We start from the raw sequence: 20,146 nt of genomic DNA on the forward strand, positions 1-20,146 counted from the left end.
ACCTGGTCACTGTAAAAAGAGGGCATACAGGAAGGTCCAAAACATGGAAGCACGACCAAACTGGGCGCATGGTAGCGTGTGCCCCGCTGCAGTCCAACTGCAGCGATAATATGGCCTTCGAGATGAACGAGCTAGCGCTTGCCTCCTGCGGATTCTGGAAGCCACGAAGAAGGCGATGCATTTTCGAAGCACGCCTCCAGGGTGAAGTGCCGCGTACAGTATAAACAGCCTGGCGAGGGGCTTGTGCTGGCGCGTGCGCCTGTGTGCCATCAGATGCTGCAACGATGTCACTCTTGTTTTTGCGCAGTTGTCTGTGTGGCACCACATGCATTATGCCTGTTTCAACTATTTGAAATGACAATCTACGTCTTTCCATCATGGGAACAAAAGCCGCTCAAGTGTTCCTGTCGACGCGGCCTGAGTTGGCAACAACGTTGCACCACGCGCGGCCGCCACTGTCACTATGCAAAAGTTGCAAAAGGTTGGCGGTTACTACACTGTTCTTAGAAGATCACAGTATGGCGGCGCTTCGTTTATGCATTGCCAATTGCTGGCAACGGCTTGCGGTGACATTTTACCCTTCGAACATCACATTTTTGGGGGGCAAGAAGTGACATAGATAAAGTAATTTTATGGCTCTTGTGTGGTTGTCGTGTAGTCGTAATGCCGTGACCATGGTGTCTGAGACTGTCGCAGAATGGCGGCATATCGCTGCAGTTTTAACAGTTTTCGATTCCGGCCAACTGGAACGCTGCATTCTCATGTGCAGAATACAGCCGTCTCCCTGGTAGTAAAATATATCCCAAGCTTTTGAATAAAAAAATGGTGTCTGCGCTTGCAGTTTCGAAGTGACCAGGTGCTGTTTTGAAAGATCGAGGTACAAAACACTGCATTTTGTTCTTTAGATGAACGTTTCTATCAGTAGTTTACAGCCAGGTGTGGGAACGCACTGGGAACGAAAATGAAACTGAAAATTTGATTTTCTGACCAAAGTGCTGCCGAATAGTAACTGCTGATGCCAGCTTCTGTGGGGTGAATTGTTTAGCACTTTGAAGAGTGAGTCCATATATATGAACTATGGATATAATGACCACTTTTTGCTGAACTATCCAGTTCGTTATACATAGGTTCGACTGTATGACAATAATAATAAAAAAAAATGGAAAAAGAGGAAGGCGTTTCGCACAAGAAACAGCATTTAATGTATATTTTTTCAGGTGTTGCTTATAATTTGTGCCTGATCTTTTTTCCCCCCTCTTTTTGGATATATATATATGTTTACATGTACAGATGCAAATATGTATAGATGCTGAGTTGGTGCAGATACATATGTGCACAGATGTGAATAGATGTATATAGGTGTTATATATGTTCTGATGTCAATGTGGATGTATGTATAATATGAATTCGTTTTGTACATATGTAACACATTCTAGTTGTGAATATGCTGCAACTGGTTGTCCAAGAAAGGGGACAGGAACCTTGTCAAGCTGCAGTTGTGCAGCTTCTTGTTCTTGCCCTTGCATTTTCTTTTGCTGTAAAAAGGAAAATGTGAAATAAAGCTGAAAGAAAGGTTGAAAGTTGTGCCCCTTCTGGGGGCAGTTGCCAGCATCTGGTATTTGCATAGTTGTAGCACGTAGGATGTAGGAATCGGGGCTAACAGTGTCATTGACAAGTGAGCTAATGGAGATTTCTGATGGGCAAACAGCACTGTAGGTTGAGATATGCCAGGAGTTGCAATTTTATCGCTGGCACAGGTTTCCTTGTTTTTGTACTAGAAAGAATGCCTTACTGTTCATGCTTTCGTGAAAGGGAGAGAACAGAATTTGTACATCTACAAATACTAAAAACAGCACTGTTGCTCTAGCATGAAATGGTTCACAGAACATGAGTTTAATTTCTTCAAAAGTATGAGGGCATTCCGAAAGTAAGTTTCATCATTTATTTTCACACAGAAACTTTATTGCAAAAAAAGAAAGAACACCACGGCATCATGAACTATACAACTTGCACTGTTTTCGCACATAGTCACCACCGACATTGAGACATTTGTCGTAGTGTGCAATCAGTTTGAAGAAATCACTCTGGTAAATCTCGACGCCTTGCGATGCAAGAAATTATCGCACAGCCTGCTCCACCTCAACATTGTTTTGGAAGTGACGTCCTGAGAGTGGCTTTTAATGTAGGGAATAGGTGCCCATTCATACTGGATAACAGGATGCACTTCCATTGATGGCCACGTTGTTAGCACAGATCTATCGGCCATCATGATTTGTGCTCGAATAATCTCAGCCACGCAGATCTGCTGCTACTCTCTCTTCTCTTCTTTGGCGCTCTGTGCATGCGTCATTCCTCCTCCTCTGATGCTCCTTCCGTTGCAACAAGCGTAGATTCTTATGGGGATTGTTTGTTTCACCTGGTGTAACATCTTTAAAAAAAATGACGAAACTTACTATCGGAATGTCCCTCATAGTAATAGATGTATCATTCAACAGTGGATGCAGCTAAACACTTTTCACAAACATGTCTTTTGGAGTATCTGCAGTGCACAGGATTGAAGCGGACGGGGAGGCCTGTGTGAGGAGCCATAGGCTGGTTGTGGCTATGCAGCTGTTCTAGGGCTGGTGCGGGAATGTGTCTTGCTCTTCCCAACATACCTAATTTTCTCAGTCTTGCAGATAGGTAGCAAAGCCGCTACATGGCACTGCAAAAGTGATGCCACAGAAAGCATGCCAAGCAGGGTTCCTAGCAGTTTTTGAAACCTCTACCGGACGAACGTAGACAAATGAAGTTCCCTCTTTGGCCCCCTAGTGGCCAAAGAGGAAACTTGCTGGAACGCCAAAATGGGCTGGACCAGCCTGGTCCATTACTGGCACTTGGAAAGAGTTCCCAAACAAATGGGTGAGACAGACTTGTCCTTGGCACTAATTGCAAAAAGATATGGTTGATCCCTCTTTCGTAGAAATTGGTAGAAAACGAAAGGGGAATGTGCCTTCACAGAAGCTGTTGCACAATTGCTCCATGAGCTCGCAGTCCGCTGCCGCGAGAGGTGCACGATTTGCGGGTCGGCGTCCATGTTGCAGGTTTCCTTGGCGTGCGGCGTCCTGCTGCAGAGTCATATTGGTGAAGGTATCAGCATTTTGGTCTTGCTTCATAGTGTCTTGGGAAGCCAGTCTGAGTTATGAAGCGCTCAGCTTCAGGAATGCGAATGGCCGAGTTAGCAGCATGCACTGCGAACATGCGAAGGCGTTCTGCTTCACACTGGCATGTCTTTTGCTGGACCGAAGCGAGATTCGCCTGTCAACATCATTGCCTTGCTGCACCGCTTAGCACAGCAGTTGTTTTATTTGGTGCCATCGCAAGCGAAGCAGTAGGTGGCTTGTAAGCACTGCTGACGCATGTTGAAGCTGCACTCTTTAGGCGACGAGGTGTCACAGGCTGACCTCATGTGAAAGAGGAACCAGGTGCAGAAACGTCACCGTAGCAGGAGGCCTACACTAGGCTGCACCACGTTGGAGCCTCCGCTGCACTGAGGTTACCAAAGCGCTCACTGTTGGTGCTCGTTAGTGTCATGGTACAGTACATTGCTTCACTGCTCCTAAATGGTGGCACCATTCCTGTGCAACATTGCACGTGTTTGTGCAATGTTGCATCCATTACAGGGAGTTGATCATGGAACCCCGCAAAAAACACTTTTGTGTGAGAAAAATTGTCCATGGCACTTTTAAAGGGTCAAGTTTCGTGATGTGCTTCAAAATTCTCAAATTTTGCTTTGATTTTATTGGTGAGTGTGACTAGGTTTATGCAAGCTAAGAGTCCGGCCAATCCAATTAGTTTAGCAGCTTTATAGTAGACGGCCATCTACGGTAGTTCACGGTAGCTGGTGACGGTTTATGCAAAAAAAAATAAAATCTTAGCACTAATTTTTGTTGGTATTAGGTAAAGGTCCTAGACCTTGAAATCCTAGAAGAAATAGTAGCAAGCCTCAGAGCACTTCAAAGTGCACTTTGCTATGCATACAAGGAGTGGGCAAGCAACAAATGCAATGGCTTTATGTAACCATTTTTTGCACTGTTCTTTTTAATAAGTCCAGCTCAGATGAACTCACTCTTACAGAAAATTAAAATGATACAAAAACCACATCCTAAAAACTTAACGTCTTCAAGAGCACTCAGATGACATCTCCAACTTCCTTGTGTGTTTGTGTTCAGGAGCGATGTGAGGTTAAAATTGCGGTTTTCTCCAAAAGTATGCATTCCATTTGTTTCGGATTCCTCAACTTATAAAGAAGATTCTCGCCAAGTTTGGTTGCCATCTGTCCTTTAGAAAAGAAGAAAAGCCACCGTAGTTGGTGCTTCGCCAAGGCAAGAGTTTCAGCAAAATCAGTTGTTGCCATGATGAAGCGTTCGCTCCAGCAACATTGCTTGTTCGAACTTTATTGATGAAAGATTTGCTAAGGGACTAATAGATCTGAGACCTAATGGCCAGGGGTTTTTTGCTGCCCTGCAGATGTGAAGAATGTCGTCGAGTGCAGGCAACGGATCGTGAAGACGTTCATCCGTGAACATCTGATGGGGGCACCACGTAAGTGCCCACATTGCGGTGAGTTGCGCCGAGCCATGACCATCCAGAACAACAGCCGCTTTGTGTACACCAGCAAGATCCGACCCGCGGTGAAGCCACCTACCTCGTCCATGCCTTTTAGGTGAGACACCACTGCAATGCAATGCTCAATTCACTGTGTGCAGGAATGAATATGTGTACGAGCAAACTGTTTTTTTACCAAGAACACTAGGGGGTAATGTGACAGTAACGTCTGCATACTTTGTCGGTATGCAAAAGTATCGACAGCTGAGGGAGTTGGTGTGGCAACATGATGAAACAGTGCCAAAGTTAAACACGAAGAAAAGAAACTCCTTACTCCCACTCAGCGAACCATTGCAAGAAATGTGGCTGTACTCCTCGTTTCGATCACATGAACATTCTCACCTGCAATGGGGACTAAATTAACTGACATTATTGAAGCTTTTCACAACTATTGCCTTCAAGGTGAATGTGTAAGCTAACTATCGATTACACTAACAAGGTAAAAGAATAGAATATCTCTCACATTCGTGTGACTCCCAATCCTGATGGCTTGTGGCTGTGTGAAAATGTCTTTTTGCATCACGTTTACTTTAAGTTTATTGTTATTTCTTTTCTGCAATGTCTGATTTTTGTTGTTCACTAGGTGGTGCATATGCAGAAATTCAAAACATAAATAATTGTAAATAAGGTACGTATGTATGCCACGAAAGGGTGGACTGATTGCTCTCTGTAAGTGGCGTAGCTCCAGGCACCCATCTCGGGTTGAGTGAATGCCGCACATGTCTTAATAGGATGTAGCATCACAAAGGAAAAAACAAACAAAGAAAAAACTATTGGGTGAGGCCTTGTCCCCTTACCATCCCCCCTGTGTAGCTTCCAGCTTGCTAATGGAGATGAAAGGAGAGAGCCGCTCACTGGTGTAATAACTGCCTCTAACTCCGCTGATACTTTTGCGGCAGTATATATATATTTTATATTTATATTTTATATTTTTGCGGCAGTTGATTTGTAGCCGACATTCTCTAATAGTGAGACCATTCTATGACTAGTTGGGAAAGTGTTTCAGGGCCCCTTTAAAGTTCACAGGTTGGCAGGTATAGTTGTAGAAGTCCGTGCGCTGTTGGAAAAAGCGACGGCACTGGACGAGTGAATTTGACGCTTTGGCAGCCATACGGTTTCCTTGTTCACAATGTTGAAGATATAGTGTTGTAGTTCAATTATATAAGTAGCACATGTGATGTAGTGAGGGGACATAATGATGGTGTCAAAATGGATGGTCATATGCCTAGTGCGCTCACAGAACCTGCGCACAAGTGCACTCTTGTCATCAAATGGGACAGTGTGTCAATTGTTGCAACAGACAACGAAGTTTATGCTCTAATTTTTGCTTATACAGATAATATATAATGCAATACTAAGGCAGAAAAGGCGGAGGGGATGGTTTAACTGTGAACAAACTTGGGAGGCCTGGCTGGGCGTTACATAATGCTCCCCGCTAGTTTATTCTCCACCTTCTCGTCTGTTTGGGACAGGAAGAGGATGCAAACAACAGTCTCTGTCTGCAGGCGTACGTACAATGGCTTTGAGGACGAGGATGACATGTTAGTCGAAGAAGAGGAGGAGCGCCAAGCCCAGCAGAAGCAGGCTGAGGAAGAGGCGGCGGGCGGGGCGCTCTCCTACTTGACACCTGTCGAGGCTCGTGCCCACCTGCGAGAGCTGTGGACCAAGGAGCGGTCGCTGCTACAGAACCTGTTCGGCATCCTGGCCCTCGCGTCCGGCTCGCATGAGAGTCCCGTTGATATGTTCTTCCTCGAGGCGCTGGTTGTTCCTCCGACACGGTTTCGCCCGGTGAGTTCTCGTTTTGAACACTCAGAGGTATGGACATGCGTGAGTGGGAACAAGATGGATGGATGCGTGCACTGTTTTCTGTGTGGGGACACACGGAGAAATCGTGTATTCATGATTGTGTTTTCTTCATGTTTGGCACGTCAGAACTATCCCACTTACCCGATTCTAACACGTCTCCAAATCTAACGCCCACCCAATTTTCCCTTGTTTAAAGTAACAAAATAAAAGTGCACTTGAATGTAATATGCTGCCTATTCGTTGAATAAAAATATAGCACGCCCCCAAGTTCGCGATTTCAAAAGAATGACACGCAGAATTGACCTTCAAAGACGATAATTTCTTTTTCCTCATGAATTTCCATGGTAAAAGCGGCGCGTCATTGTTACCATTTGTGCGTCAGTGGCCACAGATACTAAGCACCTAGATAAAGTATTCTCGAGCAATCACTTCTACAGATACAGTCAAACCCACATATAACAATATTCAATTGCCACGAAAATTCCATTGTTATAACCGATAATTGTTATAACAGTGTTGCACAAAAAAATCAAAATAGGGGAATGGCAGAGCTGTTGTGAGGAAATTATAATGGCGGGGATGCCATTGCCCCTCCCCACCACCTTCCACCATCCGGCTGCTGATTATGTTCACTTGTTCAACTGCTTTCTGGGCGCTCCGATCGCGTGTAACAAGCTGCAGCTGTCGGCGTTAAAGAATGGAGCTGCTATAACAACTGCAAAGAAGGGTCTTGGGCACCAAGCGATATGAGAGCTCCACCGAAGTATCGCTTTGGTGTCCCCAAAAGGGGCCTTTCAAAAAATGTGAAAAGGTTGCTTGGAAGCCTGCCAGCTTGAGAAATCCAGAAGAAACGCTGAGGCGAGGTCGCCACAAGCATCTCGCCACTGGCTTGCACGAGAAAACCCTATGTCCGTCAGCCGTGCATGCTTTATGCGAAGCTTGCTGACATCCTTCTCCAAGGCAATGAAAATGAAGCCTCAGATGGACTGAATCATCTGCCGGACCTCCTGTGAGGACAACGTTGAGGCAGCCTGCCCTACCGCATCATTGCTGCCGTTGTCGCTGTTGCTATCCGATGCAAACACGTTTGCGACGATTGCCTCATTGGTTAGAAGCACTTAGTTTACAAATCTATAACTGTGCTTCTTTTCACTGGCAACGTCGTGCATTGCCGATTGTCACCGAGCGGATCAGTCATCTTCTGTTTCAGCGGCGAGTCAAAAGAGGCTGAGAAATCACGTGGCCAGGAACGATTTCGACGCAACCAACAAAGACGAACACGAGTGATTATGCTGTTTGCAGAACTGTGCTGAATGAGGAGCCAGTGAGCAAGATCGGAGCAGCGCAGTCGGCGCAGTCCATTCTTGTTTCGGAGGGTGCCTCAGCGTAGAGCTATGGACAAAGCCCATTTGTGTTCGGAGGGGTGGAAGGGTGACAGGAAAGGGATGCGCCGAGAAGGCTGGTAAATGAGCCCGCAGCAGCTGTTGGAGCAGTGGGCCATCGTCAGTGGCTCGAATTTCTCGTTTTCTTTTTGTCTTTCCAAGGATTTCGCATTTCTCTACATTTTGGCTCAGACACCCACCAGCCAGACTTCATCGTTTATAACCGATAATGCGGTATCGGGGCATTGTACAGTCAAACCTCGATATATCGAACACGGATATATCGAATTATTGCGTATATCGAACGATTTCTATGTCACATGGAAAATCGCATGCATTTTTAATTCTTTATTTCGAACGGGGCCGGATGTAAAATGGATATATCGAACTCCGCCGCCCCAGACCAAGTGCGCTCTGTTGACAGGAGGCGAGCTTTCCCGCAAGACTCTCAAAGATAGCGGCGGCGCAATTAGTGTTCCAGACTGCTGTGTACGACAGCTGCCCACATCGGTTGCGCCGAGCGTAACCGATTTGAACGTAGCGGCGTACACACGTGGCGGCCTGGAGCCAGCACGGCCGCCTCGATCACGCGCGCACCTATGCGCGCACGGCGGGGATAACCGCCTCGACCACGCGCGCACGGCGAGGCTTGCCCCCGCCGTGCGCGTGTGATTGAGGCGGCCGTGGAGCCAGTTGGAGCACTTTGTCGCTGCTGAGCCACACATCATGTGCATTGCGGACTTCTTTGGCGGTGACGACAGCACCGGAACAGTGGCGGAGTTAACAGACGTGGAGATCGCGGCACAAGTGACTGCTGAGTGGCCAAACGAAGACGCTGCCGAGACTGATCCAGCAAGCGCTGATGTTGCCCCGCTCCCGACTGCAACTGAGGCTGTAGCTGCTTTGGCCGTTGTACGCCGCTACTGCGGCGCTATAGAAGGCACTGGACTGTCTCTTGTGGACGACTGTTCGGACTATGTTGAGGACGCTGTGGTCAAGCACGCGGTTGCCAATATGAAGCAGGCTACGCTGCTTCAGTACTTTCAGCGAACTAAATAAATACTTTGTTTGAAGCTTCATGTGAGTAGCTATTGCGCCACGATTGGTGCATTGATTGATTTGCGCTAGTTTTTGACGCGTTTTCTATGTGATTTTATATATCGAATTCTGGCTATATTGAACTATTTTGCGATCACCGCGCTGTTCGATATATCGAGGTTTGACTGTAGTAAGCGTCATATTACACCATGGAAAATATACAAAAGTAGATAGCGCAGCAGCTTCTCAGTGTCATAATTGATATATTGTTAAAACCGGTATAGTTATAAGTGTGTTTGACTGTGTTACTATCACTTTCACAAGACTGCATCGAATTTGCCAAATTACCGTATTTACTCGCATAATGATCGCACTCGCGTAATGATCGCACCCCTAAAATTTGTCGTCAAAATTCGATTTTTTTTATTTCCCGCGTAATGATCGCACCCCGAACTTGCCGCAGTGATATGTCGTGTGCTAAGTCTAGCGAATAATGATCGCGCTTACCACCTGTCGAATGCTACGCGAACGACTCTTCAAGACAAGCCAAGCGGCCTGCACGCACTAAACATTCTTAAGTAGATGCCTCATTTCATTACTTTCATCACTTTCCGCACTTCCATGACAAAATTAGGTACAACCAAACTTGCCTTTATTATGGGTTGGCTTTATAATGGCTGATGTCAACAAAAATAAAGGCGCATTTCGATTCTTTTCATCTGCTTTTGCACTCGTGAGCACGCAACAAATCGCGCGCGGCAATGATAGTAGCCACGTTTACTCTGATACGTTAAAAGTGTACCCTATTCATGCGCCGACGCTTGTAACACAGCTAAGATATTCGCCCACTCTTAGCGGAAAGTAGTGAAGACAGATGCCGCAGTTTCCGCAGCATGCCCGTCATGTGTTTCTGTCACTGGCAGCTAAGCGCGCCCACCTATTTCTGTCCCCTCAAAGTGGACATGGCTACGTTATTGCCGCAAACTTGCCGATAATAACGATATTATTCATCACTAATACGGAAGAAACTGTTTCAATGCACGTAATGTACTCACGAGAAGAAATAAAAATCACATTCGGCGCGTTCGGCTCGCTCCGCTAGCCGCCATTTTTGTTTTGGTGTCCCGCACCCGCAATCTCGCATCCCGCAGCAAACGCGGACGAAAAAAAATTTTTTTTTTTCCCGGGAAATTTAACCCGCGTAATGATCGCACCCCTGAATTTGCTTCAATTTTTCTGACAAAAAAAGTGCGATCATTATGCGAGTAAATACGGTATGTGTCCTACAGTGTTCCTGGTACTGTGCGCAGATGACAAGCTTGGCACAGGGCCGGAAACGGTGTGGCCAATTTATGCCAGTGCATCTGGCTCCAAGTCGCATGAAACACTCGTGAAAATGATGGCATTTCCGAAAATTATTGGTTGAAAATAAAACTCAAGATCGTAGTCAAGCATAGAATGAACCTACCACAACTTTCACAATAATGTGCTCCGTTGCCATCTTGTGTTAGCGATGACGCTGCATCTGACGGCTTTGATCATGCATACCTGCCAACCCTCCCGATTCGCCTGGGAGACTCCTGATTTTTGACTGCACCTTCTGATTGTACGATCACTGTCTTATATCTCCTGAAAAGTGGTCTTTGTTCACGCAATAATGGGTTTTGCGAAACTGCACCGCGGAATCTACAGCCACATCGTAATCGTTGGCATCACCAACAATGGCTGCTCTAGCACCATCGGTATCATCGACTAAGCAGCCGACTACGGTGTTTAGTAAGCCGACCAAAGCCAGAGCCAATGTAGCTCTTGCATTTCGTGTATGCCTTCCTCCATCGTGCATCTTGTTGCTGCTGCTTGTATGTATGATTAGTGTTGGCTAGGCCGTGTGTGTGCCGTGTGCCGTGCACCGTATAAAGTTACAATCCTTGTGTGCTTGATGCCATGGCGCATCAAAGCCCAAGAAAAGGTATTTGCAGAAGTTTTTGCGATCTTATACTTTCGAATTCTCGTGTTTTTTGACATCAAGAAAAGGAGAACATTTTGCATTTTATAGAACGTTTGGATGCGACGTCAGCTTGTCTCACAGTGTCAACGGCGACTTGAAACTGCACGTTTGCACGGCGAAGCATCAAAGCTATGTTCGCACAGCTGAGTAGCAAGACAACATAGTGCACTTTCAAGACTGCGACGACCGGGTCATACGTGGGGAGTGCCCGTTTACGGGATTCCTCATCGAACACAACCTACCCCTTAGTGTCAGCTACCACGTTGGGCCTCTTCTACGGAGAATGTTTCCGAAATTCGAAGAGGCGAAGCGTTATGGATCTGGACGCAACTCTGAAACGCAACTCTGAAGAATGCGGAGGTGGCCAACCTGAAATTCATTTCGCAGGCATTGCTCTCGAGTCTTCGTTTCTTTATTCAGTTTCCCTCAGCTGCTGCCCCGAGATTCCAAAGAATCTGCTGAAGATGCTTTAGATGTTCTCAAAGCTGAGTTTGCCACATTACAGGCGTACAGTCTTCAAAAGGACATTCTGAATGAACAAAGGTGGGACATGCAGTGGTCTACGGTTGAAAAAATGAAAAACGCTGATGGAAAACATGTTTCACTGAGTTGCTAAGGTGATGCTTGATTTACTTGTGATACCACATAGCAAGCCAGAGTGTGAGAGGATTTTTAGCACGGCATGAAAAACTAGGACTGAATTCCTCTCATCAGTGTGCAACACAACCCTCCAACACCTGCTGCTAGTGAAGGGCCGTCAGTCTGGACCATGTTTTGAGCAAAGCTACTCCGGCAAATTCTCGAAGTGAGCAAAGTCTGCTACTGCAAGGTCCCTGCAAAAGGACTTATCGAATGCTGCCTGAAAGTTTGAACGAACCCCCCCCCCCTCCCCCTCCGTTTGCCCGAATAAAAGGTCTCCCGATTTTGGATCTCACCAAGTTGCCAGGTAGGTAGGTTGTTGCCAGCACTACGAACCCTGTTTCGGTTTCAGATCTGATTGTAAAGTGCAGGCAGGTTTTGGACCCATGTTGTCAAAAAAAACAAAAGTGTGCATTAGATTTGGAACACAGTGTGCAGTGCAACTGTGCAGGCAAGATCGAGAACCAACTAGCCTACACACAACTGTTTATTAAAGGAGATCTGATACAAAATTTTTACAAAAATACACAATTACTAGTGTTGGGCAAATATTCAGCACTCTTGAATATTCCATCAAATATTAAGCTATTTGGTATTCTTTCCGGATGAAATTTCAGTATCTGGAATTTTTCAATCATTTGGAACAAACGTTAGTTTTAAAATTTACGATGAACAGTTTCTCTCTCTCTACTGTCCCTTCATTTTCAAACTGCCTTATGTAGCCATATTGTCAAACCAATGTGTAATTTTTACTGTGTCTCCGTGAAAATACAGATAATTTGATTTTTACTGTTTTTCTGAGCCACAGCCTCCTATATTCTGTGCCTGCAGGATGATCGTCAAACCAAAGGGAAACAGCTGTTGTTGAGGCTACGGAGGTGGCACCACTTATGTAGGGCTGTCTTGAGCTCACTATTTACATTTTTTGGTGCTTGCTGCTAATGCTAAATGCCTGGGGATCAATATGAGAGTGGTAGTATTAAGAGAAGTATGAGGAGGAGGAAATAACCTTATTGAGTCCTGAGGAACCCTTCCTCACCCACTCTTGGTTTAGTGGTCGGAAGGGGTCGCGGGCCGCACCCACATTGGGACGGGAAGCCTGTGAGCCTCTGCCCTTTCGTGAGCCCTCTGGACGGCGCGTAGCTGGGTCTGGTGTTAGTCGCTTCGCAGGGCGTCCACCCAGTCTTTTTCTTTACTGAACACGGTGCCGCTTAACGTGGAGCATTGCCAGAGCATGTGTGCTAGTGAGCAGTACGATTCGCCACAATCTGGACACTGCGGCTCTACTTCTGGTGAATAAAGGCTCAGTCTGCCTCTCGAGGGGAACGACCCTTTCTGAAGCATTCTGAATATAGATGACTGTGGTCTAGTGAGTTTAGCGGGGGGGAGCGGGAAGGTGCTCCGCGACAGCTGATAGTGCGTTATTTCATTGAAGGTAAGCAGCGGGTCTCGGTGCTCTCCTCCCTCCCCGCCACTTCGCTCGCCATGATCGCCGCGGTGCGCGAGTCCTCGCGCGCTTCCATGCGCCAGCTCGTTGGCGTTGGGAAAGTCGGGGTGCACGTTGGCTCCCATGTGGGCTGGAAATCATTTGACGATGTGATGACCTGGGGCTCCCTCGCTGCTGAGGACGGCCGCCGCTTCCTGCGATATCGAGCCCGAGGCGAATGCTCTGGCCGCTGATCGCGAATCTGTATACACGTAAGGACGTTCGGGGTCCCTCATTGCCATGACTATTGCCACCTGTTTGGCCACCTCTGACGTTACCCCCTTGACTGATGCTGCGTTAATGATTGTACCATCCCAGTGTATCGAGACGGCTGCGTACCGGTCGCTGCGCCCGTACTGGGCCGCGTCTACAAATGCCGCCAGTCCCGGGCAGTTGGCGGTCGATTTCAGCAGTGCTCGGGCCCTCGCCTTTAGGCGCCCCTTGTTGAATTGCGGGTGGAAGTTTCTCGGAAGCGGTTCTACCTTGAAAGTGCCCCTGACTGCTGCGCTCAGCGCGACCTTGCATGCGTTGCACTCGGCCTCTGTATTTATCCCTGCTTCTAGGATGCGTCTGCCGGCCCTGGTGGTCGACAGCCACACAACCTGTGCCTTGGTCAGTGCTTCGATGATTTCCGCTAGTGCATTGTGGACCCTTAACTGATCGAGCCGCTTCATGTTTGTAGTGATCGGAAGACCTAGCACCCTTTTGATGCTCTTGCACACCAGTGTCTCTATCTTGGCCGCACCTCTCTTGGTCCATTTTAGCTCCGAGGCTACGTAATTTACGTGACTCATGAAGAAGGCATGGTAAAGTCTGATGAGATTGCTCTTGCTGAGCCCTCCCCTGCGTTTCGTTACCCTAAGGATCAGCCGAAGCATGTTTTCCGTTTTGGACGTGACTTTCATGACCGTTTGCGTGTTACTGCCTTTAGCCTCAATTAGCAGCCCAAGGATTCCTATAGTGTCCACTCTGGGGATCGGCTGGCCGGCGCTTGTGTGTAATTTGATAGGTATTTGACTGATCGGTGTCAAATTCCTCATGCCCTGTTTCGAGGGCCTGTACAGCAACAGTTCTGATTTGCTAGGTGACAGACGGAGTCCCGTTTCCTTCAGGTACTCTTCCGTTATGTCCAGTGCCTCTTGAAGAGCCTGCTTGACTCCTGCGTCGGACCCTCCCGGGCACCACACCGTAATGCCGTCTACGTACAGGGCGTGATTGACGTTGGTCACTCTCGCCAGCCGGTCCAAGAGCCCTTTCATTGCTAGATTGAATAATAGTGGGGAGAGCAACGCCCCTTGTGGGGTGCCCCTCACGCCCAGCATGTACCAATCGGACGGAGACAAGTATGAGAATCGGAGAGAAGTATGAGTTTTTTGTTTATATGTAGAGTCGACTCTCATTACAATGGACTCTGATAATCCGACAAAAGACGTCCGTTTTATCCGAAGTCTGTAATATCCAAAACGCCTCACTTGCGAAACTTTCATCGCAATGTCTAACAACGCTATTGCAAAGAGTGAGTGACGAATGCTCAAAGTAAGAAAGAAAGAAGTCGCAGTTTTGCCCAAAAGGCAAAGCATTAATTGCAATAGCAAATTAAGCAACATACTAAGTGTGCCAGTAGCAGCGAGCGAATTGCCTCTTGCGCTGTATCGCACTTTAATGCGAACTGAATGTTGAAAGCACAGCGCATACAAAGCTACCGGCACTGGGTGCACTTTGTCCACATCACCGGTCACTTTCCAGCTACGGCGGCTGCGCCATAAGCAGCAGCCGCTGGAGTATTGAATTGAATTGAATTTTATTCTGCAACAAGAAAAAGTTGTGAGGAGGACAGCTAAAAGCTGTAAGACAGCTTGAGAAGCCCTGACCCCCTAGCACACGGTGTTAGATATGGAGCTGTTTCCTGCGATTACTTCGAGTTCCCCAAACCACATCGGATTGCAGCACAGCTAATTGAGGAATGCAGAAGCAGGAAAGCGCATTCCAGAGGAGACACGTGCAAACAAGTTTGCGACCCCCAGGTCGTGTGCCGCCGGGATTAGAAGGGGCCCTGGGACAATAGAGCTCAATCGTCCCCCTTCGCCTTTGAAGAAGGCATTTGCCACCGCTGCGGAGCCGAGTCACGGGAAGCAGGTGGGCCCTTGTACAATGGAGCATGAGCGCCCCCCTCCTTCTCCATCTTAGAAGAAGTGGGTTGCACCACTGCGAGGCAAGACCGCAGAGAGCCGCCAGGTGTCACACCGCGACACGGGCGCCTACCATTGGCTGAAAGTGGCGTCATCGGAGCGGACTCTTCCATTGGTCAAACATGACGTGACTTACAGTGCTCGAAGGGTTTATAAGAAGCCTTCCAGAGAGACCTGAGGATTCTGGAGCATTCCCTGATTCCCTGATTCACCTCTCTCGAACTTCTTGCCGCGGGCCGCAGCGTCCGAGTTGCTGCCGGCCCGTAATGACTGTACGACTCTTAATTGACGCTCACCTCCCTGTACATAATGTAGAATAAATCCTCCCAAGTTTTTTGTTTACATCCCGACGCCCGTCCCTCAACCCCTACATCTGGTGGCAGCGGTGGGATCGCCTCCGAATGCATCAGCTAGTGGCAGCGCTACGGATAAACCTTCGTCAAGAGAGATCCTAAGGAACCGGGAAGAGCGAAGAAGAGAGAGCCTTCGTCGAAAGAGGTCCGAAGAAACTGGGAGTTGCGAAGAAGGAGCGAGCCTTCGACCCAGGGAGTCCGGAGGAACCGGGAGCAGCGGACGAGTGAACCGGATGGCAGGGTGCTGCAACCGTAAGTGAGCGCGTGGTTTTTTTCCTTATGATTCGCCAGACTCAAATGCTGTGTGTTCATTTTGATAGTTCTGGGAATCGGGAGTTTGTTGCATTGTGTGTTTGCACAAATTAATTAAGGAAAACAGTTTTAACCACCTGTCGTGGCAGCTGCCATGGATCTTAGAAGGTTGACGAGGTTAGACTTGTTGTTGGTGTGCGACGATTTGGGAGTTGAGGCGGACGAACGGATGAAAACGCCAGCCATCATAAAGGCGATTAACGATAGTGGAAATGATGGCAAAAGTATTGAGCTTGCTTGGGAAGTGATACAGGAGCCACGGGAGCGAGAGCGTCGTGTACGTTTGCGAGAGCGTCGTGAACTTAGGAGTAAGCGTCAGCGTGAAGAACGCGAGAATGAACGGAAGCAGGAGCTTCAAGAACTTACTCTTAGGTGTCAGCGTCACGAACGTGAGAATGAACGCAAACGTGAGTATCAGGAACGTAAGCTTGAGCGTGAGCAAAAGTATGAGAGAGAGAAGGCAGCACTGATCAAAGAGATACAGTATTGTGATCAGTTATTGGCACAGAGACAACGGCTGTCTGAGAATTCTGTAGGTAGTACAGAGCGAAAGAATGAGCAAGTGTCTAGTGGTTTGAAAAGAGTAGTGCCTGTGAGATTAGCTGCAGATTCATAAGTGAAGGGAAAAGGCTAGCTGCTAACGATGCCTTAGTGGCAATAGAGGCCGTTAAAGGCCAGAGTGAGAGCGACGAGGTGCTGTGCCAACAGATGACTGTGGAGACAGCTAGGCCAGCTGCGAACAAATTGGCACAGTTACCGAGCGTGTGCGTCGCTGGTAATGTTAGCGAGGTTGCTAGCGAAGAAAAGGGTACTGTTGACGCGACTGACGCGAGCACCCATGTCAGGTCAGATCTGCGTGCAGAAGTGAAGGGCGAACTGAGCGATGCAGTTGAGAGTAGTTCTCGGGATGGCGAACTCCGTAGTTCACGAGAAAACAACTGCATTGTTCAGGGATTGGTGCGGCTCTCCGCCAGTTTAGATAGCCCAGATAGGGATGATTCTGTGGTTAATCATTCGGACTGTGCGCGTGAGACAGCGATCGATACCGACGGGCTGTGTGCCGATGCACAGCGTGAGCTGGGCAATGTAGCAGAAGGCAGTTCGCAAGAGTGCGAGTTGTCTTACTCGAGTAAAGCCTGCTGCATTGTGCCAGAGTCGGTTGAGCTGTCCGCCAGTCGAGGCAGAGAGAGGATTGATTTAAATGTAAATCACTCAGACTGTGCGGGTAAGAGACCGATCCGGACCGACGAAGTGTGTACCGGCCAGCTCGAGGCACGAGAAGGCGACATGAAGGCGAGTGCAAAGAGAAAGCGCCGTAAAAAGAAGCGCGGTAAAGACCGAAAGTCGGTAATTAATGTAGCACCGCCAAAAATGGCCAGAAACCCAAATGGGCAGGGCGCGAGGAGAACAAAGGTGCAGTCGTCACTGACGATGTTGACGCATCCTAAACGTTCGAGCCACAGGTCAAAGGGGGACCGCGAAGAATGTTCTGCACGGACGCGGACAAAGGGCACGAGGCAGTTAAGCTCCTCGTCGTTCCGTAGTTCTTTTCACAGCTCAGCGTGCAGTTCGAAGAAACGCAAGGTGACAGGACGAGACCAGGTGGGGAGTAGCGACGCGCTCAATCGAGTTTGTGTTGAAAGAGGGGCGCGAGGACGCAAATTGGCAGGAGACCGTAACGTCTTGAAGGAGCTGATAGTGAGTCAGCCCTTTTGTTGTTCCTCCATAGCCAGAGTAGCTTGTAAACTTCGCCCACCGCGGGTTCGACTCAAAGTATGAGTCAGACGTAAGCGTTTGGAAAGGGAGCCCAAGAGAGCTTCCGTAGAAATGAAGTGTTTTGTTTTTTTATTTTGAGCATCGGAAAGTTTTTCGCGATTTGAGACTAGGATTTCTTTCAATGTGTAAGGTTAGATCTTTGTTTGTGTTTTCGTTTGAGAAGCTCCGTGATTTGAAAGATGAGGTTTATGTAAACATGTAGTCTCGCGAGATGCTCATTAATAAGTAGATAGGTTTTTTTTTTGTGCGTGTGTGAGTAACCTGAGGGTCAAGGTTATTGTTGAGAGGCCTATCGTAACGCGCGTGTGTGTTATTTAACCTTCTTTCTTTTTAAGCGTTTTTGAATTTTGTAAGGTTAAGCGCGTAGATTTGAGTGAGTGCATGATTTGCACTGAGAAGCGTTCTTAGTTCCATTAGCGCATGTCCTGTGTGGACGGAAGGAAGCAGATTTATGAGTGGGTTGCTCGTGTGTGTATAGGGCAGCCGTATTCTGACTTCTCTGATAAGTATGCGTGGAACGAGTTATTAAAAGACGCATTATTTTAAGAGTTCTGCGGAGTGTGTAAGTCCCGCAAGTTTAATTGTTCATTTATGTCACGTGTCCTGTAGGACTTTCAGGAAAGAAACGTGAGTAAGCGTGAATGAAAAGTTTGCCTACAATGCAAGTACGCGTTCTGTTTAGTGACCACAAGGCTGGTGCGCTTGTGATTACGTACTTGTGAGGTTGACCAGATTATTCAGTGGCACCAATACGTGCGAAAAGTACGCCACTGCGATAGATTGGAAACATGCTGTTCGTGTAGTTAGGCCACTTAAGTTATGTTCGGCTGTTTTCATTTGTTGTTTGCATCGTCAACGAACCTTTCGTTTTGCAACAACAATAGTACTCTGGTCTTGTCGGCAATCGAGGAGAAATGGATAGCTGTTTGGAAGGGTGGTTGGAACTGCTTTGTCAAAATTGGGGAACTAAAAGATCAGGGTTCATTTTGACTCAGTAATAGCCTGGCGAGTCAGGGGCGAAGAGCCTGCGCTTACACGTGGGGCAGCACTGTGTTGTTTTGTTTGTTTGACGTCTGTTCTCCAGGGCCAAGGATCCCGAAGTTCGTCAAATGAGGCTCGACCCCAGTACCCTGCAGCTTCTATCAGCGTTCCTCATGGCCAGCGAATTGAGTTTACCGGCCATTCAGAACTACCGGGGCGAGGACGAGCTGTTAGATATGGAGCTGTTTCCTGCGATTACTTCGAGTTCCCCAAACCACATCGGATTGCAGCACAGCTAATTGAGGAATGCAGAAGCAGGAAAGCGCATTCCAGAGGAGACATGTGCAAACAAGTTTGCGACCCCCAGGTCGTGTGCCGCCGGGATTAGAAGGGGCCCTGGGACAATAGAGCTCAATCGTCCCCCTTCGCCTTTGAAGAAGGCATTTGCCACCGCTGCGGAGCCGAGTCACGGGAAGCAGGTGGGCCCTTGTACAATGGAGCATGAGCGCCCCCCTCCTTCTCCATCTTAGAAGAAGTGGGTTGCACCACTGCGAGGCAAGACCGCAGAGAGCCGCCAGGTGTCACACCGCGACACGGGCGCCTACCATTGGCTGAAAGTGGCGTCATCGGAGCGGACTCTTCCATTGGTCAAACATGACGTGACTTACAGTGCTCGAAGGGTTTATAAGAAGCCTTCCAGAGAGACCTGAGGATTCTGGAGCATTCCCTGATTCCCTGATTCACCTCTCTCGAACTTCTTGCCGCGGGCCGCAGCGTCCGAGTTGCTGCCGGCCCGTAATGACTGTACGACTCTTAACTGACGCTCACCTCCCTGTACATAATGTAGAATAAATCCTCCCAAGTTTTTTGTTTACATCCCGACGCCCGTCCCTCAACCCCTACAACGGGGAAGCACAAAAGCGTGCGGCTAAAGGAGTACAACCTGCTAAGATGAAAACACTTACAGGAGTTATAAAATGTCACTTGAAAAAGGGATTATATAGTAGTCATGAAGAAAAGGAAATCATCGTATCACATCATTATACAAACATTAAACACAGTTTTTTTGGTGATTTACTAGATATGTCGATCTTATTATTTTTTATTATGTAGTTAAGAGGTGTAGGCAATTGAAATTGTAACATTCGATTTCCGTAATTGGTTCTACATTTGGCGACATACCACACTTCAGGATGACAAACATTATACGCAAGGAAGTTTTTCTCTAGCCTTGCTAGGTTTGTCATGGCATCATTATTTTTCAGCAAACCGAGTTTATATATATAAACGGCATAGCTTGTAATCGTACATTGATGGAACCTGAATGATGTGGTGCTTCTTAAACAATTCTGCACTGTGGTAGCGACATGGCACTTTACAGGCTAGGCGTAGAGGACTTTTTTGCAAGATGGAAAGTTTGCTAATGTTTGAAGCTGTTGTTGTTGACCATACAAGAAATGCGCAATTCAATAGAGAAGAAAATAAAGAGTTATATATGAGTATGTTAACAGAGGTAGGAAAATAGTTGC

General features: G+C 47.6%; 1 protein-coding gene across 1 annotated transcript in view; it reads left to right on the forward strand.

Moving 5' to 3' along the window:
• Positions 1 to 20,146, forward strand: part of Polr1A (RNA polymerase I subunit RpI1) — a 304,676-nt gene that overhangs the window by 14,861 nt on the left and 269,669 nt on the right. Inside the window, exons 4-5 of the mRNA XM_065452564.2 lie at positions 4,510 to 4,705; positions 6,153 to 6,435. Of these exons, the coding sequence (XP_065308636.2) occupies positions 4,510 to 4,705; positions 6,153 to 6,435 (479 nt within the window). The remainder of the gene's footprint in view (positions 1 to 4,509; positions 4,706 to 6,152; positions 6,436 to 20,146) is intronic.

The sequence above is a fragment of the Dermacentor albipictus genome, chromosome 9 (genome assembly GCF_038994185.2).
Source record: "Dermacentor albipictus isolate Rhodes 1998 colony chromosome 9, USDA_Dalb.pri_finalv2, whole genome shotgun sequence".
Taxonomy (NCBI): Eukaryota; Metazoa; Arthropoda; class Arachnida; order Ixodida; family Ixodidae; genus Dermacentor; species Dermacentor albipictus.